This window comes from Macaca mulatta, chromosome 19 (genome assembly GCF_049350105.2).
Source record: "Macaca mulatta isolate MMU2019108-1 chromosome 19, T2T-MMU8v2.0, whole genome shotgun sequence".
Classification (NCBI taxonomy): Eukaryota; Metazoa; Chordata; class Mammalia; order Primates; family Cercopithecidae; genus Macaca; species Macaca mulatta.
This window is the reverse complement of record NC_133424.1, coordinates 61,952,659-61,970,759: the sequence shown is the minus strand read 5'-3', so window position 1 is coordinate 61,970,759 and position 18,101 is coordinate 61,952,659. Positions and strand designations below refer to the sequence as shown.

General features: G+C 53.1%; 1 protein-coding gene and 2 long non-coding RNA genes across 17 annotated transcripts; 1 reads left to right on the top strand and 2 right to left on the bottom strand.

The window, feature by feature from the left end:
- Positions 1-2: 2 nt before the first annotated feature.
- On the bottom strand, positions 3-16,421 carry FCGRT (Fc gamma receptor and transporter). 15 transcript variants are annotated; one of them, XR_013408721.1, is made up of 9 exons: positions 16,287-16,415; positions 15,321-15,407; positions 14,452-14,721; positions 14,099-14,374; positions 12,389-12,474; positions 6,071-6,189; positions 1,504-1,773; positions 712-828; positions 3-326 (listed from the first exon to the last, which is right to left on the bottom strand). XR_013408721.1 is itself a non-coding variant. In XM_077976641.1 (7 exons), the coding sequence occupies exons 2-7, from the start codon at positions 15,391-15,393 to the stop codon at positions 217-219; spliced, it is 1,116 nt and encodes a 371-aa protein (XP_077832767.1). In that variant the 5' UTR covers positions 15,394-15,407; positions 16,287-16,415; the 3' UTR covers positions 3-216.
- On the top strand, positions 3,000-13,142 carry LOC144337257 (uncharacterized). Its single transcript, XR_013410111.1, has 2 exons — positions 3,000-3,183; positions 12,190-13,142. It is a non-coding gene; the product is annotated as an uncharacterized LOC144337257 (long non-coding RNA).
- On the bottom strand, positions 7,967-10,088 carry LOC144337252 (uncharacterized). Its single transcript, XR_013410106.1, has 2 exons — positions 9,144-10,088; positions 7,967-8,306 (listed from the first exon to the last, which is right to left on the bottom strand). It is a non-coding gene; the product is annotated as an uncharacterized LOC144337252 (long non-coding RNA).
- Positions 16,422-18,101: the final 1,680 nt, after the last annotated feature.

The following is an 18,101-nucleotide window of genomic DNA, read 5'->3' as shown; positions in this document are numbered from 1 at the left end:
GATTCGGGCCCAAACTCGTGTTATATTATCGAGGTGGAAAAGAGCCATATGTATTAGGAGGGGAAACTGAGGCAGACCACAGGACGGGGCTCCAGAGGGAGGACAACAGGGCCCAGGACCCCTTCTGGAGGCTCAGAGATGCCAGTGTTCCAGGAGGTCTCACAGCATGAAAGGGGCCTGACTACATTCGCTTTTAGCAGTCGGAATGGCAGATGGTCAGGCAGTGGCTGGGATCACATTTATATCCTTCGAATCAGCATCCTGGGCCTCCCCCGGGGTGGGCAGGAGGGACCCGGTGTCATCTCCACGGAGGGAGATCCAAGGGGCTGTGGAGAGAGAGGGGGAGGTCATCAGAATCTCTGAGGTGCTCTGGGTCTGACTGGCATCCCCCATTTCTGTGTGTGTCTCACACACACTCCCTCAGTCTCTAACCCCTTCCTTCTGGGCCTGTCTCCCCTTCTCCCAATTTTCCATCCCCCCTCTTTCTACATCTTTGCCTCCCTCCTCGGGGTCTCTGTCTCCCCCTTCCTCTGTCCCCTCTCTCTGTGCCTCTGTTCCCCCGTCTCTGGGTTTCTGTCTCCACTTCTCTCTGGTCTTTGTCCTCCTCTCTTTGGGTCTGTCCCCACACCAGGTCTCTCCTCCCAGGTCTGTGTGCCCCTCTCTTGGGGTCTCTGTCCCTCTCTCCAAGGCTCTTCCTCCCGCTGCCCACACCTGGCAGCCCACTCCTCATCCTTCTCCACAACAGAGCTCCTCCTACAGCCGCTGCCGTGAGTAGCAAGACACCGATGACGATTCCCACCACGAGCACCGAGGACTTGGCTGGAGTTTCTGCAGCCAGAGAACGCTGTGAGATGTGGAGCAGCCCGTCCACCCCCACCCAGTCAGGACACAGCACTGGGGGGTCCCAGTCCCTCCCAGCCTTGGAGATCCCAGCACCAAGTGTCTGATGGACAGAGGCAAGGCCAGGCGGGCGATCTCGGCAGGGTGCCCCCAGGCTGGATGTAAGAACCAGCCACAGCACGAGCGGCCGCCGTGGTCACACTGGCAATGGACCAGCAGCGGCAGGGTGGGGCTGTCCCGGCGCAGCGGGGAGAGGCAGGCAGAGCAGTGGGAAGTCAGCCTCATGGGCCCCGGCAGTAGCAAGGCAGCAAGTGGTCAGTCTTGGTGAGGACGGGCATAGCAGACAACGAATGGTCAGATTCCAGGAAGACCTGCAGCTGCAGCAGCAGCAGGATGGAAGACGGTCAGACTCAGGGAGGACTGGCCATGGTGGTTAACAGCTCTTCAGACTCAGTGAGGCCAGAAGCAGCAGGACGGAAGGCAGTCGGCCTTGGGAAGGACAAGGCATCAGGCTTTGGGGGCACTGAAAGGCGCGAGGCACAAGGCAGTCAGATTCAAGGAGATGGCAGCAGCGGGGAGGAAGGTCAGACTCAGGAAGGACCGGCACAGCAGTGAGACAAGGCAACGGGAAACCAGGAGCATCACCACCGGGCGGGGCCTCACCCAGCTCCACCCTGAGGGGCTGCGCCAGCCCCGCGTGCTGCACGATGCAGCAGTAGTGGTGCTCATCGCCACTTTTGACTGTTAGTGACGACGAGGCGTGGAAGGAGCCGTCACTGTTGGGGCCGAAGTCGCCCTGTCCGGTGCCAGCGGCCATCCCATTCCGCAGGAACCGCAGTTGCAGTTCCGGAGGGTAGAAGGAGAAGGCGCTGCAGGTAAGCACGGAAAAGCCAGGGTTGCCGGGTCGGGCCTTCAGGCGCATGGAGGGGGGCTCTGCAGGAAACCAGGCAGACAGGTCTAAGCCCCGAGCCCACCACTCCCAGGGCCAGGGCTGGGTAATGACAGAAAGAGGCCTCCATGTTTGCAATGTGCTAACCCCGGATAATGTGGTGGTAAAAGAGGAGGCGCTTCCCAGGTGACAGAGACTGAACCTATCCACCCTGAAGGTGTCCCCTCAAGATGTCACCTCCCTGGGCTGGGCATGGTGGCTCACGCCTGTAATCCCAACACTTTGGGAGGCCAAAGTGGGTGGATCACCTGGGGTCAGGAGTTTGAGACCAGACTGGCCAACGTGGTGAAACCCCATCTCTACTAAAAATACAAAAATTAGCTGGGCACCTGTAGTCCCAGCTACTCAGGAGGCTGAGGCAGGAGAATCGCTTGAACCTGGAAGGCAGAGGTTGCAGTGAGCTGGGATCGTGCCACTGCACTCCAGCCTGAGTGACAGAGCGAGACCCCGTCTTGGGGAAAGGAAAAAAAAAAGATAGAGGATAATTATGAAAAATTCCATACTAACACATTTGAAAATTTAGATGAACTGAACACATTCTTGATAAATACAACCTTCTAAACTGACACAAGAGGAAATTTAAAATGTCAGCAGTCCTGTAAGTATTTTTTTTTTTTTTTTTTGAGACGGAGTCTCGCTCTGTCACCCAGGCTGGAGTGCAGTGGCCGGATCTCAGCTCACTGCAAGCTCCGCCTCCCGGGTTCACGCCATTCTCCGGCCTCAGCCTCCCGAGTAGCTGGGACTACAGGCGCCCGCCACCTCGCCTGGCTAGTTTTTTTTTTTTGTATTTCTTAATAGAGACGGGGTTTCACCGTGTTAGCCAGGATGGTCTCGATCTCCTGACCTCGTGATCCGCCCGTCTCGGCCTCCCAAAGTGCTGGGATTACAGGCTTGAGCCACCGCGCCTGGCCCATTTTTTTTTTTTTTTTGAGACGGAGTCTCGCTCTGTCGTCCAGGCTGGTGTGCAGTGGCAGGATCTCTGCTCACTGCAAGCTCCGCCTCCCAGGTTTAGGCCATTCTCCTGCTTCAGCCTCCCGAGTAGCTGCAACTACAGGCGCCCGTCACCACGCCAATAGTTTTTTGTATTTTTAGTAGAGATGGGGTTTCACCATCTTAGCCAGGATGTTGGTCTCAATCTCCTGACCTCGTGATCTGCCCGCCTCAGCCTCACAAAGTGCTGGAATTACAGGCATGAGCCACCACGCCCGGCCTTTTTTTTTTTTTTTTTTTTTTTCTGAGATAGAGTCTTGCTCTGTCACCCACGCATGATCTCAGCTCACTGCAACCCCCGCCTCCTGGGTTCAAGTGTTTCTTCTCTCTCAGTCTCCCGAGTAGCTGGGACTACAGGTGCACACACCACCACACCAGGTAATTTTGTTTTTAGTAGAGACAGGGTCTCACCATATTGGCCAAGCTGGTCTCAAATTCCTGACATTGTGATCTACCCACTTCAGCCTCTCAAAGTGTTGGGATTACAGGCGTGATGCACCGTGCCCGGCCTATTTAAAATGTTTAATCCGCCGGGCGCGGTGGCTCACGCCTGTAATCCCAGCACTTTGGGAGGCCGAGACGGGCGGATCACAAGGTCAGGAGATCGAGACCACGGTGAAACCCCGTCTCTACTAAAAATACAAAAAATTAGCCGGGCACGGTTGTGGGCGCCTGTAGTCCCGGCTACTCGGGAGGCTGAGGCAGGAGAATGGCATGAACCCGAGAGGCGGAGCTTGCAGTGAGCCGAGATCGCGCCACTGCACTCCAGTCTGGGCGACAGAGCGAGACTCCGTCTCAAAAAAAAATAAATAAATAAAATGTTTAATCCATAGTTTAAAACTTTCCGAAAACTGGCCGGGCGCGGTGGCTCAAGCCTGTAATCCCAGCACTTTGGGAGGCCGAGACGGGCGGATCACGAGGTCAGGAGTTCGAGACCATCCTGGCTAACACAGTGAAACTCTGTCTCTACTAAAAAATACAAAAAACTAGCCAGGCGAGGTGGTGGGCACCTGTAGTCCCGGCTACTCGGGAGGCTGAGGCAGGAGAATGGCGTAAAAACCCGGGAGGCGGAGCTTGCAGTGAGCTGAGATCCGGCCACTGCACCCCACCCTGGGCGACATAGCGAGACTCCGTCTCAAAAAAAAAAAAAAAAAAAAAAAACTTTCCGAAAACTAAAATTCCAGGTCCGGAAGACATCAATTAGTGAATTCTTCCAATGTAGAAATGATTCTACTCCTACGCAAACTCTTCAGGCAATAAAACAGAGGAAACACTCTCCCAGCATATTTTATGAGGTCAGCATCATCTTGACAACAAAGGACATTATAAGAAAGAGAACTTAAGGCCAATGTCTCTCATAAAAATAGATTCAGGATGGGTGCAGTAGCTCACACCTGGAATCCCAGCATTTTGGGAGGCCAAGGTGGGCGGATCAGGAGGTCAGGAGATCAAGACCATCCTGGCTAACACAGTGAAACTCCATCTCTACTAAAAATACAAAAAAATGAGCCGGGTGTGGTGGCGGGCGCCTGTAGTACCAGCTACTTGGGAGGCTGAGGCAGGAGAATGGCGTGAACGCGGGAGTCGGAGCTTGCAGTAAGCCGAGATCACACCACTACTCTCCAGCCTGGGCGACAGAGTGCGACTCCATCTCAAAAAAGAAAAAAAAAAAAAAAAAGCTACATCAAATCAAGAGTGAGGTACTGACACTAAGTCCAATAATCAGCAGAATAGGAGAGGGTCAGAAGCAGATCCACACCTTACACACAAAACACACTCCCCTGCAGTCCAGTGAGGGAGAGGGGATGATGGTCTAGCAACAAATGATGCTGGATGGACATATGAACCTCAACTCCTACCCTCATCATAACAGGCAATTAACTCAAAATCAATGGTATCACTAAATGTGGAAGCTATTCATCAACTAAGCTTCTAGAAGACATAGGTGAATACCTTTCTCGGAGGAAAGATTCCTTAAAGAGAATACACAACAAAGCTACAGAATCAAAGATAAAATTGAGCTTTATAAATTAAAATTTATAAACTTGGGGCCAGGCACAGTGGCTCACACCTGTAATCCCAGCACTTTGGGAGGCTGAGGCGGGTGGGTCACAAGGTGAGGAGTTCAAGACCAGCTTAGCCAATATGGTGAAACCCCATCTCTACTAAAAATACATAAAATTAGCTGGGCATGATGGCAGGTGCCTATAGTCCCAGTTACTCAGGAGGCTGAGACAGGAGAACCACTTGAACTCGGAATGCGAAGGTTGCAGTGGGCAGAGGTTGCACCATTGCATTCCAGCCCGGGCGACAGAGCAAGACTCCGTCTAAAAAAAAAAAAAGAAAAAGGCTGGGCGCGGTGGCTCACGCCTGTAATCCCAGCACTTTGGGAGGCCGAGGCGGGCGGATCACAAGGTCAGGAGATCGAGACCATCCTGGCTAACTCGGTGAAACCCCATCTCTACTAAAAATACAAAAAACTAACCGAGCGTGGTGGCTGGCGCCTGTAGTCCCAGCTACTCGGGAGGCTGAGGCAGGAGAATGGCGGGAACCCGGGAGGCGGAGCTTGCAGTGAGCGGAGGAGATCGCGCCACTTGCACTCCAGCCTGGGCGAGAGCGAGACTCCGTCTCAAAAAAACAAACAAAAGGCCGGGCGCGGTGGCTCAAGCCTGTAATCCCAGCACTTTGGGAGGCCGAGACGGGCGGATCATGAGGTCAGGAGATCGAGACCATCCTGGCTAACACAGTGAAACCCCGTCTCTACTAAAATACAAAAAAAAAAAACTAGCCGGGCGAGGTGGCGGGCGCCTGTAGTCCCAGCTACTCGGGAGGCTGAGGCAGGAGAATGGCGTGAACCCGGGAGGCGGAGCTTGCAGTGAGCTGAGATCCGGCCACTGCACTCCAGCCTGGGCGACAGAGCGAGACTCCGTCTCAAAAAAAAAAAAATTAAAAAAATAAAAAATAAAAAATAAAAAATAAAAAAATAAAAAAAAACAAACAAAAAAAACAAACAAAACAAACAAACAAAAAAATTCATAAACTTTATAAAATGTATAAATTGAAATAGATAAACTGAACTTCACCAAAATTAAGAATTTTTGTTCAATCAAAGGTTTCGTTAAGGGAGTGAAAAAAGGTTGGGTGCAGTGGTCTCACGCCTGTAATCCCAGCACTTCGGGAAGCTGAGGCAGGAGGATCACTGGAAGCCAGGAGTTCAAGACCAGCCTGGGCGACATGGAGAAACCCGTCTCTGAAAAACTTTAAAAATTAACTACGTGTGGGGGTACACACCTGTGGCCCCATCCCTTCAGGGAGGCTGAGGTAGGAAGATCGCCTGAGCTTGGGAGGTTGAGGCTGCAGTGAACTCTAATCCCGCTACTGCACTCCAGTCTAGGCAACAGTGCAAGTGCCTGTCTCAAAGAAAAAAAAAAAAAAAAAAAAGCGCGTGCGGTGGCTCATACCTGCAATCCCAGCACCTTGGGAAGTCAAGGCAGAAAGATCCCTTATGCCCAGGATTTCTATTTTTTGGTTTTTTTTTTGAGATGAAGTCTCTTTCTGTCCCCCAGGCTGGAGTGCAGTGGCACGATCTTGGCTCACTGCAACCTCTGCCTCCCGGGTTTAAGCAATTCTCCTGCCTCAGCCTATCAAGTAGCTGGGATTACAGGCGCCCACCACCACACCTGGCTAATTTTTGTATTTTTAGTAGAGACAGGGTTTCACCATATTGGCCAGGCTGGTCTTGAACTCCTGACCTTGTGATCCGCCTGCCTCAGCCTCCCAAAGTGCTGGGATTATAGGCATGAGCCACCAGGCCCGGCCAAACCCAAGACTGCTAGGCCAGCCTGGGCAACAAAGTAATACCCCATCTCTACAAAAAAATAGAAAATGTTAGCCAGGCATGGTGGCGTGTGCCTGTAGTCCCTGCTACTTGGAAGGCTGAGGCGGGAGGACTGCTTAAGCTTGGGAGTCCAAGGCTACATGGAGCTATGACAATGTCACTGCACTCCACTTCAGTCTGGGTGACAGAGCAAGATCCCAGCTAAAAAAGAAAAAAAAAAAAAAAAAAAAAAAGGCGAAGATTTCAGCAACTGCCTAGGGCTGGGCATTACTGCCCAAGTTCCCTTCGGGGAGGGTAGATCTGGACAATCGTGGGTCTTGGCTGGGATCGTGGTTTTGGTTGCTCAGCAGAAAACATTTGCTGCTTGAGGAAAGCCTAGCAGCTTCTCTCTCCTGGAGCTGCCTCTCTGGCAAGTTGGCAGAATTTGCTGCACAGTCAAGTGGAAGGGAGGGCCAGGCTGACCGCCATCAGCAGTTCTGGCTTCTGCTTTATGTTTACTATTCTTTTCAGCAAATCTGTATCTTCCTGTGTCGCGCTCAAAGCCGCGTGCCTTTAGCCTCCAAGGTAGCTCCAATATAGACTAAATCCAAGCACAGAAAATCTGTCTGGCCTTTGGTTCTGTTTTTTTTTTTTTTTTTTTTTGAGACGGAGTCTCGCTGTGTCTCCCAGGCTGGAGTGCAGTGGCGTGATCTCGGCTCACTGCAAGCTCCGCCTCCCGGGTTCACGCCATTCTCCCGCCTCAGCCTCCCAAGTAGCTGAGACTACAGGCGCCCGCCACCACGCCCGGCTAGTTTTTTGTATTTTTAGTAGAGACGGGGTTTCACCATGTTAGCCAGGATAGTCTCGATCTCCTGACCTCGTGATCCACCCGCCTCGGCCTCCCAAAGTGCTGGGATTACAGGCTTGAGCCACCGCGCCCGGCCTGGTTCTGTTTAACAAAATACCAAACCAGGCCAGGCATGGTGGCTCACATCTGTAATCCCAGCACTCTGCGAGGCTGAGGCAGGCGGATCACCTGATGTCAGGAGTTCAAGACCAGCTTCGCCAACATGGTGAAACCCCGTCTCTACTAAAAATATAAAAATTAGCTGTGCATGGTGGCGCATGCCTGTAGTCCCAGCTACCCTGGAGGCTGAGGCAGGAGGATTACTTGAATCTAGGAGGCAGAGGTTGCAGTGAGCCGAGTTCATGCCATTGTATTACAGCCTGGGCAATAAGAGTGAAACTCCATCTCTCTAAAAAAAAAGAAATCCATCCTGGCCAACATGGTGAAACCCCGTCTCTACTAAAAATACAAAAAGTAGCTGGGTGTGGTAGTGTGCACCTGTAATTCCAGCGACTAAGGAGGCTGAGGCAGGAGGATGACTTGAACCTGAGGGGTGGAGGTTGCAGTCAACCGAGATCATGCCCACTGCACTCCAGCCTGGTGACAGAGGCAGACTCCCTCTCAAAAAAAAAAAAAAAAAAAAAAAAAAAAAAAAAAGGCCAGGCGCGCTGGCTCATGCCTGATGCCTGTAATCCCAGCATTTTGGGAGGCCGAGGCAGGTGGATCACAAGGTCAGGAGTTTAAGACCAGCCTGACCAACATGGTGAAACCCCATCTCTACCAAAAAAATACAAAAATTAGCCGGGCATAGTGGCATGCGCCTGTAATCCCAGCTACTCAGGAGGCTGAGGCAGGAGAATCGCCTGAACCTGGAAGGCAGAGGTTGCAGTGAGCCGAGATCACACCACTGCACTCCAACCTGGGCGACAGAGCAAGACTCCATCTCAAAAATAAATAAATAAATAAATAAAAAAGATTAAGGCAGTGGCCATGGCTGTCCGCTAAAAGCATCAGGAGAAAACCTGACAGAGAACTTTGTAACACCCGAATCCAGTGGTCCGCAGAACAGCACAGAAGCGAGCAGATATTTGCAGCCTATGCACACAGACATAACCACCAACTACCCAGAAAGTTGTTTTTTGTTTTTGTTTTTTTTTTTTTTGAGACGGAGTCTCGCCCTGTCGCCCAGGCTGGAGTGCAGTGGTGCGATCTCCACTCACTGCAAGCTCCGCCTCCTGGGTTCAAGCCATTCTCCTGCCTCAGCCTCCAGTATAGCTGGGACTACAGGCGCCCGCCACCTCGCCCAGCTAATTTTTGTATTTTTTTAGTAGAGACGGGGTTTCACCGTGTTAGCCAGGATGGTCTCGATCTCCTGACCTTGTGATCCGCCCGTCTCGGCCTCCCAAAGTGCTGGGATTACAGGCGCCCGGCCGAAACTTTTCTTGCCATAAAAACTGAACCAGAATCTGATCAAGCTTGCAGATCGAGCTGCTCCTTTAAAGAAGAGAAGGAGGACTATGTCCAGCAACATCAGAGGATGCAAAGGGTAAAATCCAGTCTGAGGGAAACTCAATAGGACATAAACGGACTTTCTTCAAACCACAATTACGAGGGGAAAAAAAAAAAAAGAAAATGGGAAACCTGTAAATCAAAAGACACTCAAGATCACAAGTAACTCAAATTACCTCAAAATGAATCACAGACCTAACTATAAAATGCAAAACTTTAAAACTCGTAAAATACACAGGAGAAGATCTAGCTGATTTTGGGTTTAGTGCTTACTTCTGAAATAAGACACCAAAAGCATAACCCATGATTAAAAAAAAAAAAAAAGAATAAACTATTTTATCGAAGTTAAAAACTTTTTCTTTCTGAAAGGCACAGTTAAAACAATGAAAAGACAACTTAGAGAGTGTAAGGAATATTTGCAAAACACCTATCTGATAAAAAATTGGAATCCAGCCGGGCACAGTAGCTCACGCCTGTAATCCCAGCACTTTGGGAGGCCGAGGTAGGCGGATCATGAGGTCAGGAGTTCAAGACCAGCCTGACCAACATGGTGAAACCTTGTCTCTACTAAAAATACAAAAATTATGGCCAGGCACAGTGGCTCATGCCTGTAATTCCAGCACTTTGGGAGGCCGAGGAGGGCGGATCACGAGTCAAGAGATCGAGACCATCCTGGCTAACACGTGAAACCCCATCTCTACTAAAAATACAAAAATTAGCCAGGCGTGGTGGCAGGCGCCTGTAATCCCAGCTACTCAGGAGGCTGAGGCAGGAGAATCGCTTGAACCTGGGAGGTGGAGGTTGCAGTGAGCTGAGATGGCACCCCTGCACTCCAGCCTGGGCGAGAGAGCGAGACTCCGTCTCCAAAAAAAAAAAAGAAAAAAAAAATACGGCTGATCGCGGTGGCTCATGCCTGTAATCCCAACACTTTGGGAGGCCGAGGGAGGTGGATCACCTGGGGTCGGGAGTTCAAAACCTGCCTGGCCAACATGGTGAAACTCTGTCTCTATTAAAGATACAAAAAATAGCCAGGCATGGTGGTGTGCGCCTGTAATCCCAGCTACTTGGGAGGCTGAGGCAGGAGAATTGCTTGGACCCGGGAGGCAGAAGTTGCAACGAGCCGAGATCGTGCCTCTGCACTCCAGTCTGGGCGACAGAGTAAGACTTCGTCTCAAGAAACAAACAAACAAAAAAATAGCTAGGCCTGATGGCGTACACCTGTGGTCCTAGCTACCGGTGAGGCTCAAGTGGGAGAATTACTTGAGCTCAGGAGGTTCCGGCTGCAGTGAGCTATGATTGCACCACTGGACTCCAGTCTGGCAACAGAGCAAGACCCTGTCTCAATTTAAAAAAAAAAAAGAAGGCCGGGCGCGGTGGCTCACGCCTGTAATCCCAGCACTTTGGAAGGCCGAGGCGGGCGGATCACAAGGTCAGGAGATCGAGACCATGGTGAAACCCCGTCTCTACTAAAAATAGAAAAAATTAGCCGGGCGCAGTGGCGGGCGCCTGTAGTCCCAGCTACTCAGGAGGCTGAGGCCGGAGAATGGCGTGAACCCAGGAGGCGGAGCTTGTAGTGAGCCGAGATCGCGCCACTGCACTCCAGCCTGGGCGACAGAGCGAGACTCCGTCTCAAAAAAAAAAAAAAAAAAAAAAGAAAGAAAAATTCAACAATCAGAAAAAGACACTGAAAAGACAACAAAATGTGTGGACCTTGCTGGATGCTGATTCAAACTTTAAAAAACATTTACAGGCCGGGCGCCGTGGCTCACGCCTGTAATCCCAGCACTTTGGGAGGCCGAGACGGGGAGATCACGAGGTCAGGAGATCGAGACCATCCTGGCTAACACGGTGAAACCCCGTCTCTACTAAAAAAATACAAAAAACTAGCCGGGCAAGGTGACAGGCGCCTGTAGTCTCAGCTACTCAGGAGGCCGAGGCAGGAGAATGGCGTAAACCTGGGAGGCGGAGCTTGCAGTGAGCTGAGATCCGGCCACTGCACTCCAGCCTGGGTGACAGAGAAAGAGACTGTCTCAAAAAAAAAAAAAAAAAATTTACAGTCAGGAAAATGTGAACAAAAACTAGACATCTGATGCCATTAAGGAGTTACAGTTAATTGATCGTAGGTGTGATAATGGTTTTGGTATTAATTTTTTTTACATGCCCTTACCTAGTAGAGTTACATACTAAAGTACTTATCAACAAAACACTCTGGCCGGGCACCGTGACTCTTGCACTTTGGGAGGCCAAGGAGGGTGGATCACTTGAAGTGGAGGGTAGCTGGGATTACAAGCGCCCACCACCGCACCTGGCTAATTTTTGTATTTTTAGTAGAGATGGGGTTTCACTATGTCGGCCAGGCTTATCTCAAACTCCTGTTAAGTGATCTGCCCACCTCAGCCTCCCAAAGTGTTGGAATTCAGGCATGAGCCACCGCGTCTGGCCATCATATTTTTTTTCTTTTTGAGACAGGGTCTGGCTCTGTAGTCTGGGCTGGAGTGCAAGATTGCAATCACAGTTCACTACTGCCTCAAACTCCTGAGCTCAAGTGATCCTCCCACCATAGCCTCCCCAGTGGCTGGGACTAGAGGCACATACCACCATGCCAGGCTAATTTTTTGAGTTTTTAGTAGAGATGAGGTCTTGCTATGTTGCCCAGGCTGGTCTTGAACTCCTGGGATGAAGCAATCCACCTGCCTTGGCCTCCCAAAATGCTGTGATTACAGGCATGAGCCACCATGCCTGGTCCTTTTTATACTATTGTGTCTACTTAAGTGTGGTTTGAAACTTTCCCTACTTAGGCCAGGTGTGGTGGCTCACGCCTATAATCCCAGCACTTTGGGAGGCCAAGGTGGGCGGATCACGAGATCAGGTGTTCGAGACCAGCCTGGCCAGCATGGTGAAACCCGTCTCTACTAAAAATACAAAAGTTAGCCAGGCAGGGTGGTGCGTGCCCGTATTCCCAGCTACTCGGGAGGCTGAGGTAGGAGAATTGCTTGACCCTGGGAGGTGGAGGTTGCAGTGAGCCAAGACTGTGCCACTGCACTACAGCCTGGGCAACAATGCAAAAGTCTGTCTCAAAAAAAAAAAAAAAAAAAGGCCGGGCACAGTGGCTCATGTCTGTAATCCCAGCACTTTGGGAAGCCGAGGCAGGCGGATGACAAGGTCAAGAGATCAAGATCATCCCGGCCAACATGGTGAAACCCTGTCTCTACTAAAAAAAATACAAAAATTAGCCAGGTATGGTGGTACGTGCCTGTAGTCCCAGCAACTCGGGAGGCTGAGGCAGAAATCACTTGAAGCTGGGAGGCGGAGGTTGCAGTGAGCCGAGATTGCGCCATTGCACTCCAGCCTGGGCGACAAGAGCGAGACTCCATCTCAAAAAAAAAGGAAATTTTCCCTACTTAAAAAAGAAAGAAGACGATCAAAGAAAAACTACCTGGTTAAGTCTCAACTTCTCCTTTGTGGCACTTGGAATGAACATCTGTGCAAATCCCCAGCCGATATCTATCTTTGTCCAGCAGCCTGGAAGCCACAGAGGGTGAACGTGTGTCACTTCCCTCTTTGCTCAAGGCCCAGAGCGGCGTCCCAGAGCGGCGTCTGGCAGTGCAAATGCTCTTGGCCAACAGCTGAATGAATGGGGATCTGGGGCCGCTGGGGAGGAAACAGTGAACTCTGCCCTACAGAGCTGAGAGAAGGCTTCTCAGAGGAAGTGATATCCAGCCCCGACCTTGAAGAATAAGGAGGGCTGGAGTATATGCAGAGAGGGGGAAGGGTGGAACAGAGAGGGGCCGGGGGAACTGGATGAACAAATGCTCAGAGGGAGAAGATTGCTCATGTTGGGTGGCTGGAGCCTAGACTCTGACAGCTGTGTAGAGACAAGTGCTGCTGCGTGGGTCTGACGAGGGCATTAAGGCAAGGAAGGCCAAGCACAGTGGTTCACACCTGTCATCCCAGCACCCTGAGAGGCCAAAGTGGGAGAATCACTTGAGGCCAGGAGTTTGAGTCTGGCCTGGGCAGCACAGCGAGATGCCATCTCTACAACAAATTTTAAAAATTAGCCAGTTATGGTCAAATGCGGTGGCTCACGCCTGTAATCCCACCACTTTGGGAGGCTGAGGTGAGTGGATCACTTGAGGTCAAGAGTTTGAGACCAGCCTAGCTAACATGACGAAACCCTGTCTCTACTAAAACTACAAAAATTAGCCAGAGATGGTGGATGTGCCTGTAGTGCCAGCTACTCATGAGGCTGCAGCAGGAGAATCGCTTAAACCCAGGAGGCAGAGTGTGCAGCGAGCTGAGATCACGCTGCTGCACACTAGCCTGGGAGGCAGACTGTGCGGAAAACTAAAAAAAAAATTAGCCAGTTATGGTGGTATGCACCTGTAATCTCAGCTATTCAGGAGGCCAAAGCAGTAAGACTGCTTGAGCCTAGGAGTTCAAGACCAGCCTGGGCAACGTAGTGAGACACTGTGTCTATAAAAATTAAAGTCAGCCAGGTGTGACGATGCTGTGGTCGCAGCTACTTGGGAGGCTGACGTGGGAGGATTGCTTGAGCCTGGGAGGTTCAGGCTGCAGTGAGCTGAGATTGTGCCACCACACTCCAGCCTGGGGTGACAGAGAATCTGTCTCAAAAAAAAAAAAAAAAAAAAAAAAAAAGACAGCCAGGTGCGATGGCTCACGCTTGTAATCCCAGCACTTTGGGAGGCTGAGACGGGCGGATCACCTGCGGTTGGGAATTTGAGACCAGCCTGACCAGCATGAAGAAACCCCGCCTCTACTAAAAATACAAAATTAGCCAGGCATGGTGATGCATGCCTGTAATCCAGTTACTAGGGAGGCTGAGGCAGGAGAATCACTTGAACCCGGGAGGCGGAGGTTACAGTGAGCCGAGATCACACCATTGCACTCCAGCCTGGGCAACAAGAGTGAAACTTCGTCTCAACAAAAAAAGGCAAGGAAGCCAAGAGTTTGTCTTGGGGGGCGCTGGGGAGCCATGGGAGGGCTGAATGTAGAAAAACCCCTGAGGAATGGGGGCAGAGCGTGGGCTGCAGTGGGAGGCTGACTGAGGGTCCTGACAGGGGAACTGAGGCAGGTGGGCGTGATGGCAGAGAGGACAGAACAGCCTGTGGCTGCAGATCCGGCTCACCCTTCCACTCCAGGTTTCCACGGCCCCTCTCCAGGTGCTCCCGCAGCCGGTGTGGGCAAGAGAATAGCAGGAAGGTGAGCTCCTTGTTGGCCGCCTTGTCCTGCTGCTGCCACCGCTGACTGATAGCCAGGGCCTCGGGCCAGTCCCCACCCCAGGTGCCCTGCTTGAGGTCGAAATTCATGAACTCCTCGCCGTTCAGGGCGAACTTGGCGGTGGGCACCGAGGTGTTGTCAGGGCTCAGTTCACAGCCCAGCAGGCCCTGCAGAGTGTAGGGGCCTGGGGCGCCCACACACATGTAAGTGGGGCCCAGGAGCATGGACCCAGCCCCTTGCCCCTCCGGATTCGAATCTCACCTTTTCCCCCCAAAGCTTTGAAAGCTTCCAGAAAGAGCTTCTCCTTGATCCTCAGATCTGTGGTCTCTTTCTCCCAATACCAGGACACTTGGTTTTCCCAGACCCAAGCTCCACAGGGCTCCGCCTGGCCCCTCAGGCTGTCGTAGCTCAGGTACTGCTGCGGGCCCAGCCAGCCGGACACCCAGAAGGCAGGCGTCCCCGGGGCAGGCGAGGACACCGCGGTGAGGTGGTACAGGAGGGAGAGGTGGCTTTCTGCAGACAGAGACAGAGCTGAAGGGAGAACATGGGCGGGGAACTAGATTGCAGTGGGACAGATATCCAGGGAGGGAGAAGAATCTATTATGGAGAGGGAAGATTCAGAGGGAGGGGACAGAGACCCAGAGAGAGAGAGGGAGACAGAGACAGAGACCCAGAGAGAGAGAGACAGAGACCCAGAGAGAGAGAGACAGAGACCCAGAGAGAGAGAGAGAGAGAAGGACAGAGACCGGGGGGGGGGGGGACAGAGACCCAGAGAGAGACAGAGAGAGAAGGACAGAGACACAGAGAGAGAGAGGGACAGAGACCCAGAGAGACAGAAAGACAGAGACAGAGACCCAGGGAGAGAAACAGAGACCCAGAGAGAGAGAGAGAGAAAGGGACAGAGACCCAGACAGAGGCCCAGAGAGAGAGAGAGGGAAACAGAGACACAGAAGCGACAGGTGGTTCTCAGCCTCAGGCCCAGCAGGAGACGCTGAGAAAGTGAACTGAGCGGAGAAGGCAGCGCCCGGGACTCGCGGGGAACTCGGGTCCCGCTGGCTTCGCCCCTGCCTGCCTGGGGCCGCCTCCCACCGCCCGCCTGCAGCAGGGCCCCGGCCCGCAGCGGCCCTCACCTGCGCCCAGGCTCCCGGGCAGGAGAAAGAGCAGGAGCCCCAGCGCCCAGGGCTGAGGCCGCGGGACCCTCATGCTGAGAGGACGACCTGGGGCGGGAGGGGGCACGTGACTCCTCCCGACCCCCGGCCCGCCCCTTCCTCCCGGGGTACCAAGGGCAGGGCCGGGACCAGGACGCCGAGGAGGGGCTCTGCGGGCTCGGTCCAGACTGACAACAATGCCCTCCTCCTACCTGAAGAACTTTCACCCCTGAACTGGATCTCAGTTAATTAATTACAGAAACTTGATAGGCTGAGAGTCCCGGCCCCGAGCTCGGCCACGCCCCTTCCGTCCCCCTCAGGCCCCAGCCCCTCCTCCCTCGGACCCAGGAGTCCGGGCCCCCAACCCCTCCACCCTCCGACCGAGGAGTCCGGGCCCCCAGCCCCTCCACCCTCCGACCGAGGAGTCCGGGCCCCCAGCCCCTCCACCCTCCGACCGAGGAGTCCGGGCCGCCAACCCCTCCTCCCTCGGACCCAGGAGTCCGGGCCGCCAACCCCTCCACCCTCCGACCGAGGAGTCCGGGCCCCCAGCCCCTCCACCCTCCGACCGAGGAGTCCGGGCCCCCAACCCTTCCTCCCTCGGACCCAGGAGTCCGGGCCGCCTGCCCCTCCACCCTCCGACCGAGGAGTCCGGGCCCCCAACCCTTCCTCCCTCGGACCCAGGAGTCCGGGCCACCAGCCCCTCCACCCTCCGACCGAGGAGTCCGGGCCCCCAACCCCTCCTCCCTCGGACCCAGTGTCCAGACCCCCAGTGCCTCCTCCCTCCGTCCCAGGCGTCCAGGCCCCCAGCCCCTCCTCCCTCAGAACCAGTGTCGAGACCCCCAGCCCCTCCTCCCTCAGACGCACTGTCCAGACCCCCAGCCCCTCCTCCCTCAGGCCCAGGGGTCCAGGCCCTTCCCTCCTCCCTCAATCGGGGCCTGGTCGGCTCACGTTCCCTTCAGCCTCGCTCCCTTCCTGCCTGCGGCCCTGGCCGGCTCCTGGCTCCCGTGACTGGAGACCCCAGTTCCTCTCTCACATCCTGTGGGAGGCTGCTGCTCCCTGACTCCAAGAACATCCAGCCCCACCCCCCCCAGTTGCAGGGCACACCCCAGGCCCTAGGCCCAGCCTCTGTTTGTTTCTCAAAACGCTTGTGGTTCTTCTTTTTCCCCTTCCCTGTGGTTCCCGTTTTTTTTATTTTGAGGGTGTCCGCCGCCCAGGGAATTCTTGACAAAGCTGGGAAAGGAACCGGATGCCTTCGAAGTCCACAACTTGGAGGTCTCTGGATCCTCCTCCTACCCTTTTGTATCCCTGTGACCTTCCCTAGCGCTGGCTGTTAATCAAAATCTTATGGAAGCCTCCCTAGTTCCTCCTTCAAGCCCTTCCCCCGACATCCCGTTAGAAAGGTCCTGCAGGTGCTCTTTAATATCCTTCTGCTGGCCGGGCGCAGTGAGTCACGCCTGTAATCCCAGGACGCTGGGAGGCAGAGGCGGGCGGATCACGAGGTCAGGAGTTCGAGACCAGCCTGGCTAACACGGTGACACCCCCGTCTCTACTAATAATACAAATATTAGACCGGGCGCGGTGGCTAACGCCTGTAATCCCAGCACTTTGGGAGGCCAAGGCGGGCGGATCACGAGGTCAGGATGATCGACACCATCCTGGCTAACACCGTGAAACCCCATCTCTACTAAAAATACAAAAAATTAGCCCGTCGTGGTGGCGGGCGCCTATAGTCCCAGCTACTCAGGAGGCTGAAGCAGAAGAATGGGGTGAACTCAGGCGGTGGAGCTTGCAGTGAGCGGAGATCGTGCCACCACCGCACTCCAGCCTGGGAGCGAGACTCCCTCTCAAAAAAAAAAAAAAAAAAAAAATTAACTGGGTGTGGTGGAGCACCTGTAGTCCCAGCTGCTCTGGAGGCTGAGTCAGGAGAATTGCTTGAACCCAGGAGGTGGAGGTTGTGTAGCAGGATGAGCCACAGACAAAACTCCTCAGACACCAGATTAAAGAAGGAAGAGGTTTTTTATACAGCTGGGAGCGTCAGCAGACTCGCGTCTTAAGAGCCAAGCTCCCGGAAAAAGAAATACTTGGCCTTTTTAAAGGCTTACGACTTTAAGGGGTCCACGTGAAAGGGTCGTGATAAATCGAGCAAGTGTGGGAAACGTGACTGGGGGCTACGTGCATCAGCTAACAGAACAAAAAGTTTTACAATGCTTTTTTTTTTCATACAGTGTCTAGGATTTACAGATAACACAAGTAGTTTAGGCCAGGGGTTGATGTTATTATTATTACTTTTTTTTTTTTTTAACTCCTAGGGCTGGGTGGTGGTGCCAAAGTTGTCTGGCTATTTATCTTACTTTTGTTTCTTTCTCTCTTTCCTCCTGTCTTGTGAACTAGGCAAGGTGGGGGGAGGAGGGCAGCAGGAGTAGTAGTGGTCTCCTTCCTTATCCCCCGCTTTGAGCATTTTCACTAATTAGTGGGAGTTCTCACTTTTATTTTTACTTTCTGAGTCTCTTTGCGAGACAGAGCGATAGTTTTTTTTTTTTTTTTTTTTTTTTTGAGACAGAGTCTCGCTATGTCGCCCAGGCTGGAGTGCAGTGGCCGGATCTCAGTTCACTGCAAGCTCCGCCTCCCGGGTTTACGCCATTCTCCTGCCTCAGCCTCCCGAGTAGCTGGGACTACAGGCGCCCGCCACCTCACCCGGCTAGTTTTTTGTATTTTTTAGTAGAGACGGGGTTTCACCGGGTTAGCCAGGATGGTCTCGATCTG

What these genes read in the sequence shown, in the direction of transcription:
- FCGRT (XM_077976641.1), bottom strand. Translation starts at nt 15,393, where the DNA reads ATGAGGGTCCCGCGGCCTCAGCCCTGGGCGCTGGGGCTCCTGCTCTTT. An exon ending in CAAAGCTTTGGGGGGAAAAG is followed by an intron (nt 14,375 to 14,451) that starts GTGAGATTCGAA and finishes TGGGCGCCCCAG; the next exon opens with GCCCCTACACTCTGCAGGGC. An exon ending in GATGAGGAGTGGGCTGCCAG is followed by an intron (nt 327 to 711) that starts GTGTGGGCAGCG and finishes CTCTCTCCACAG; the next exon opens with CCCCTTGGATCTCCCTCCGT.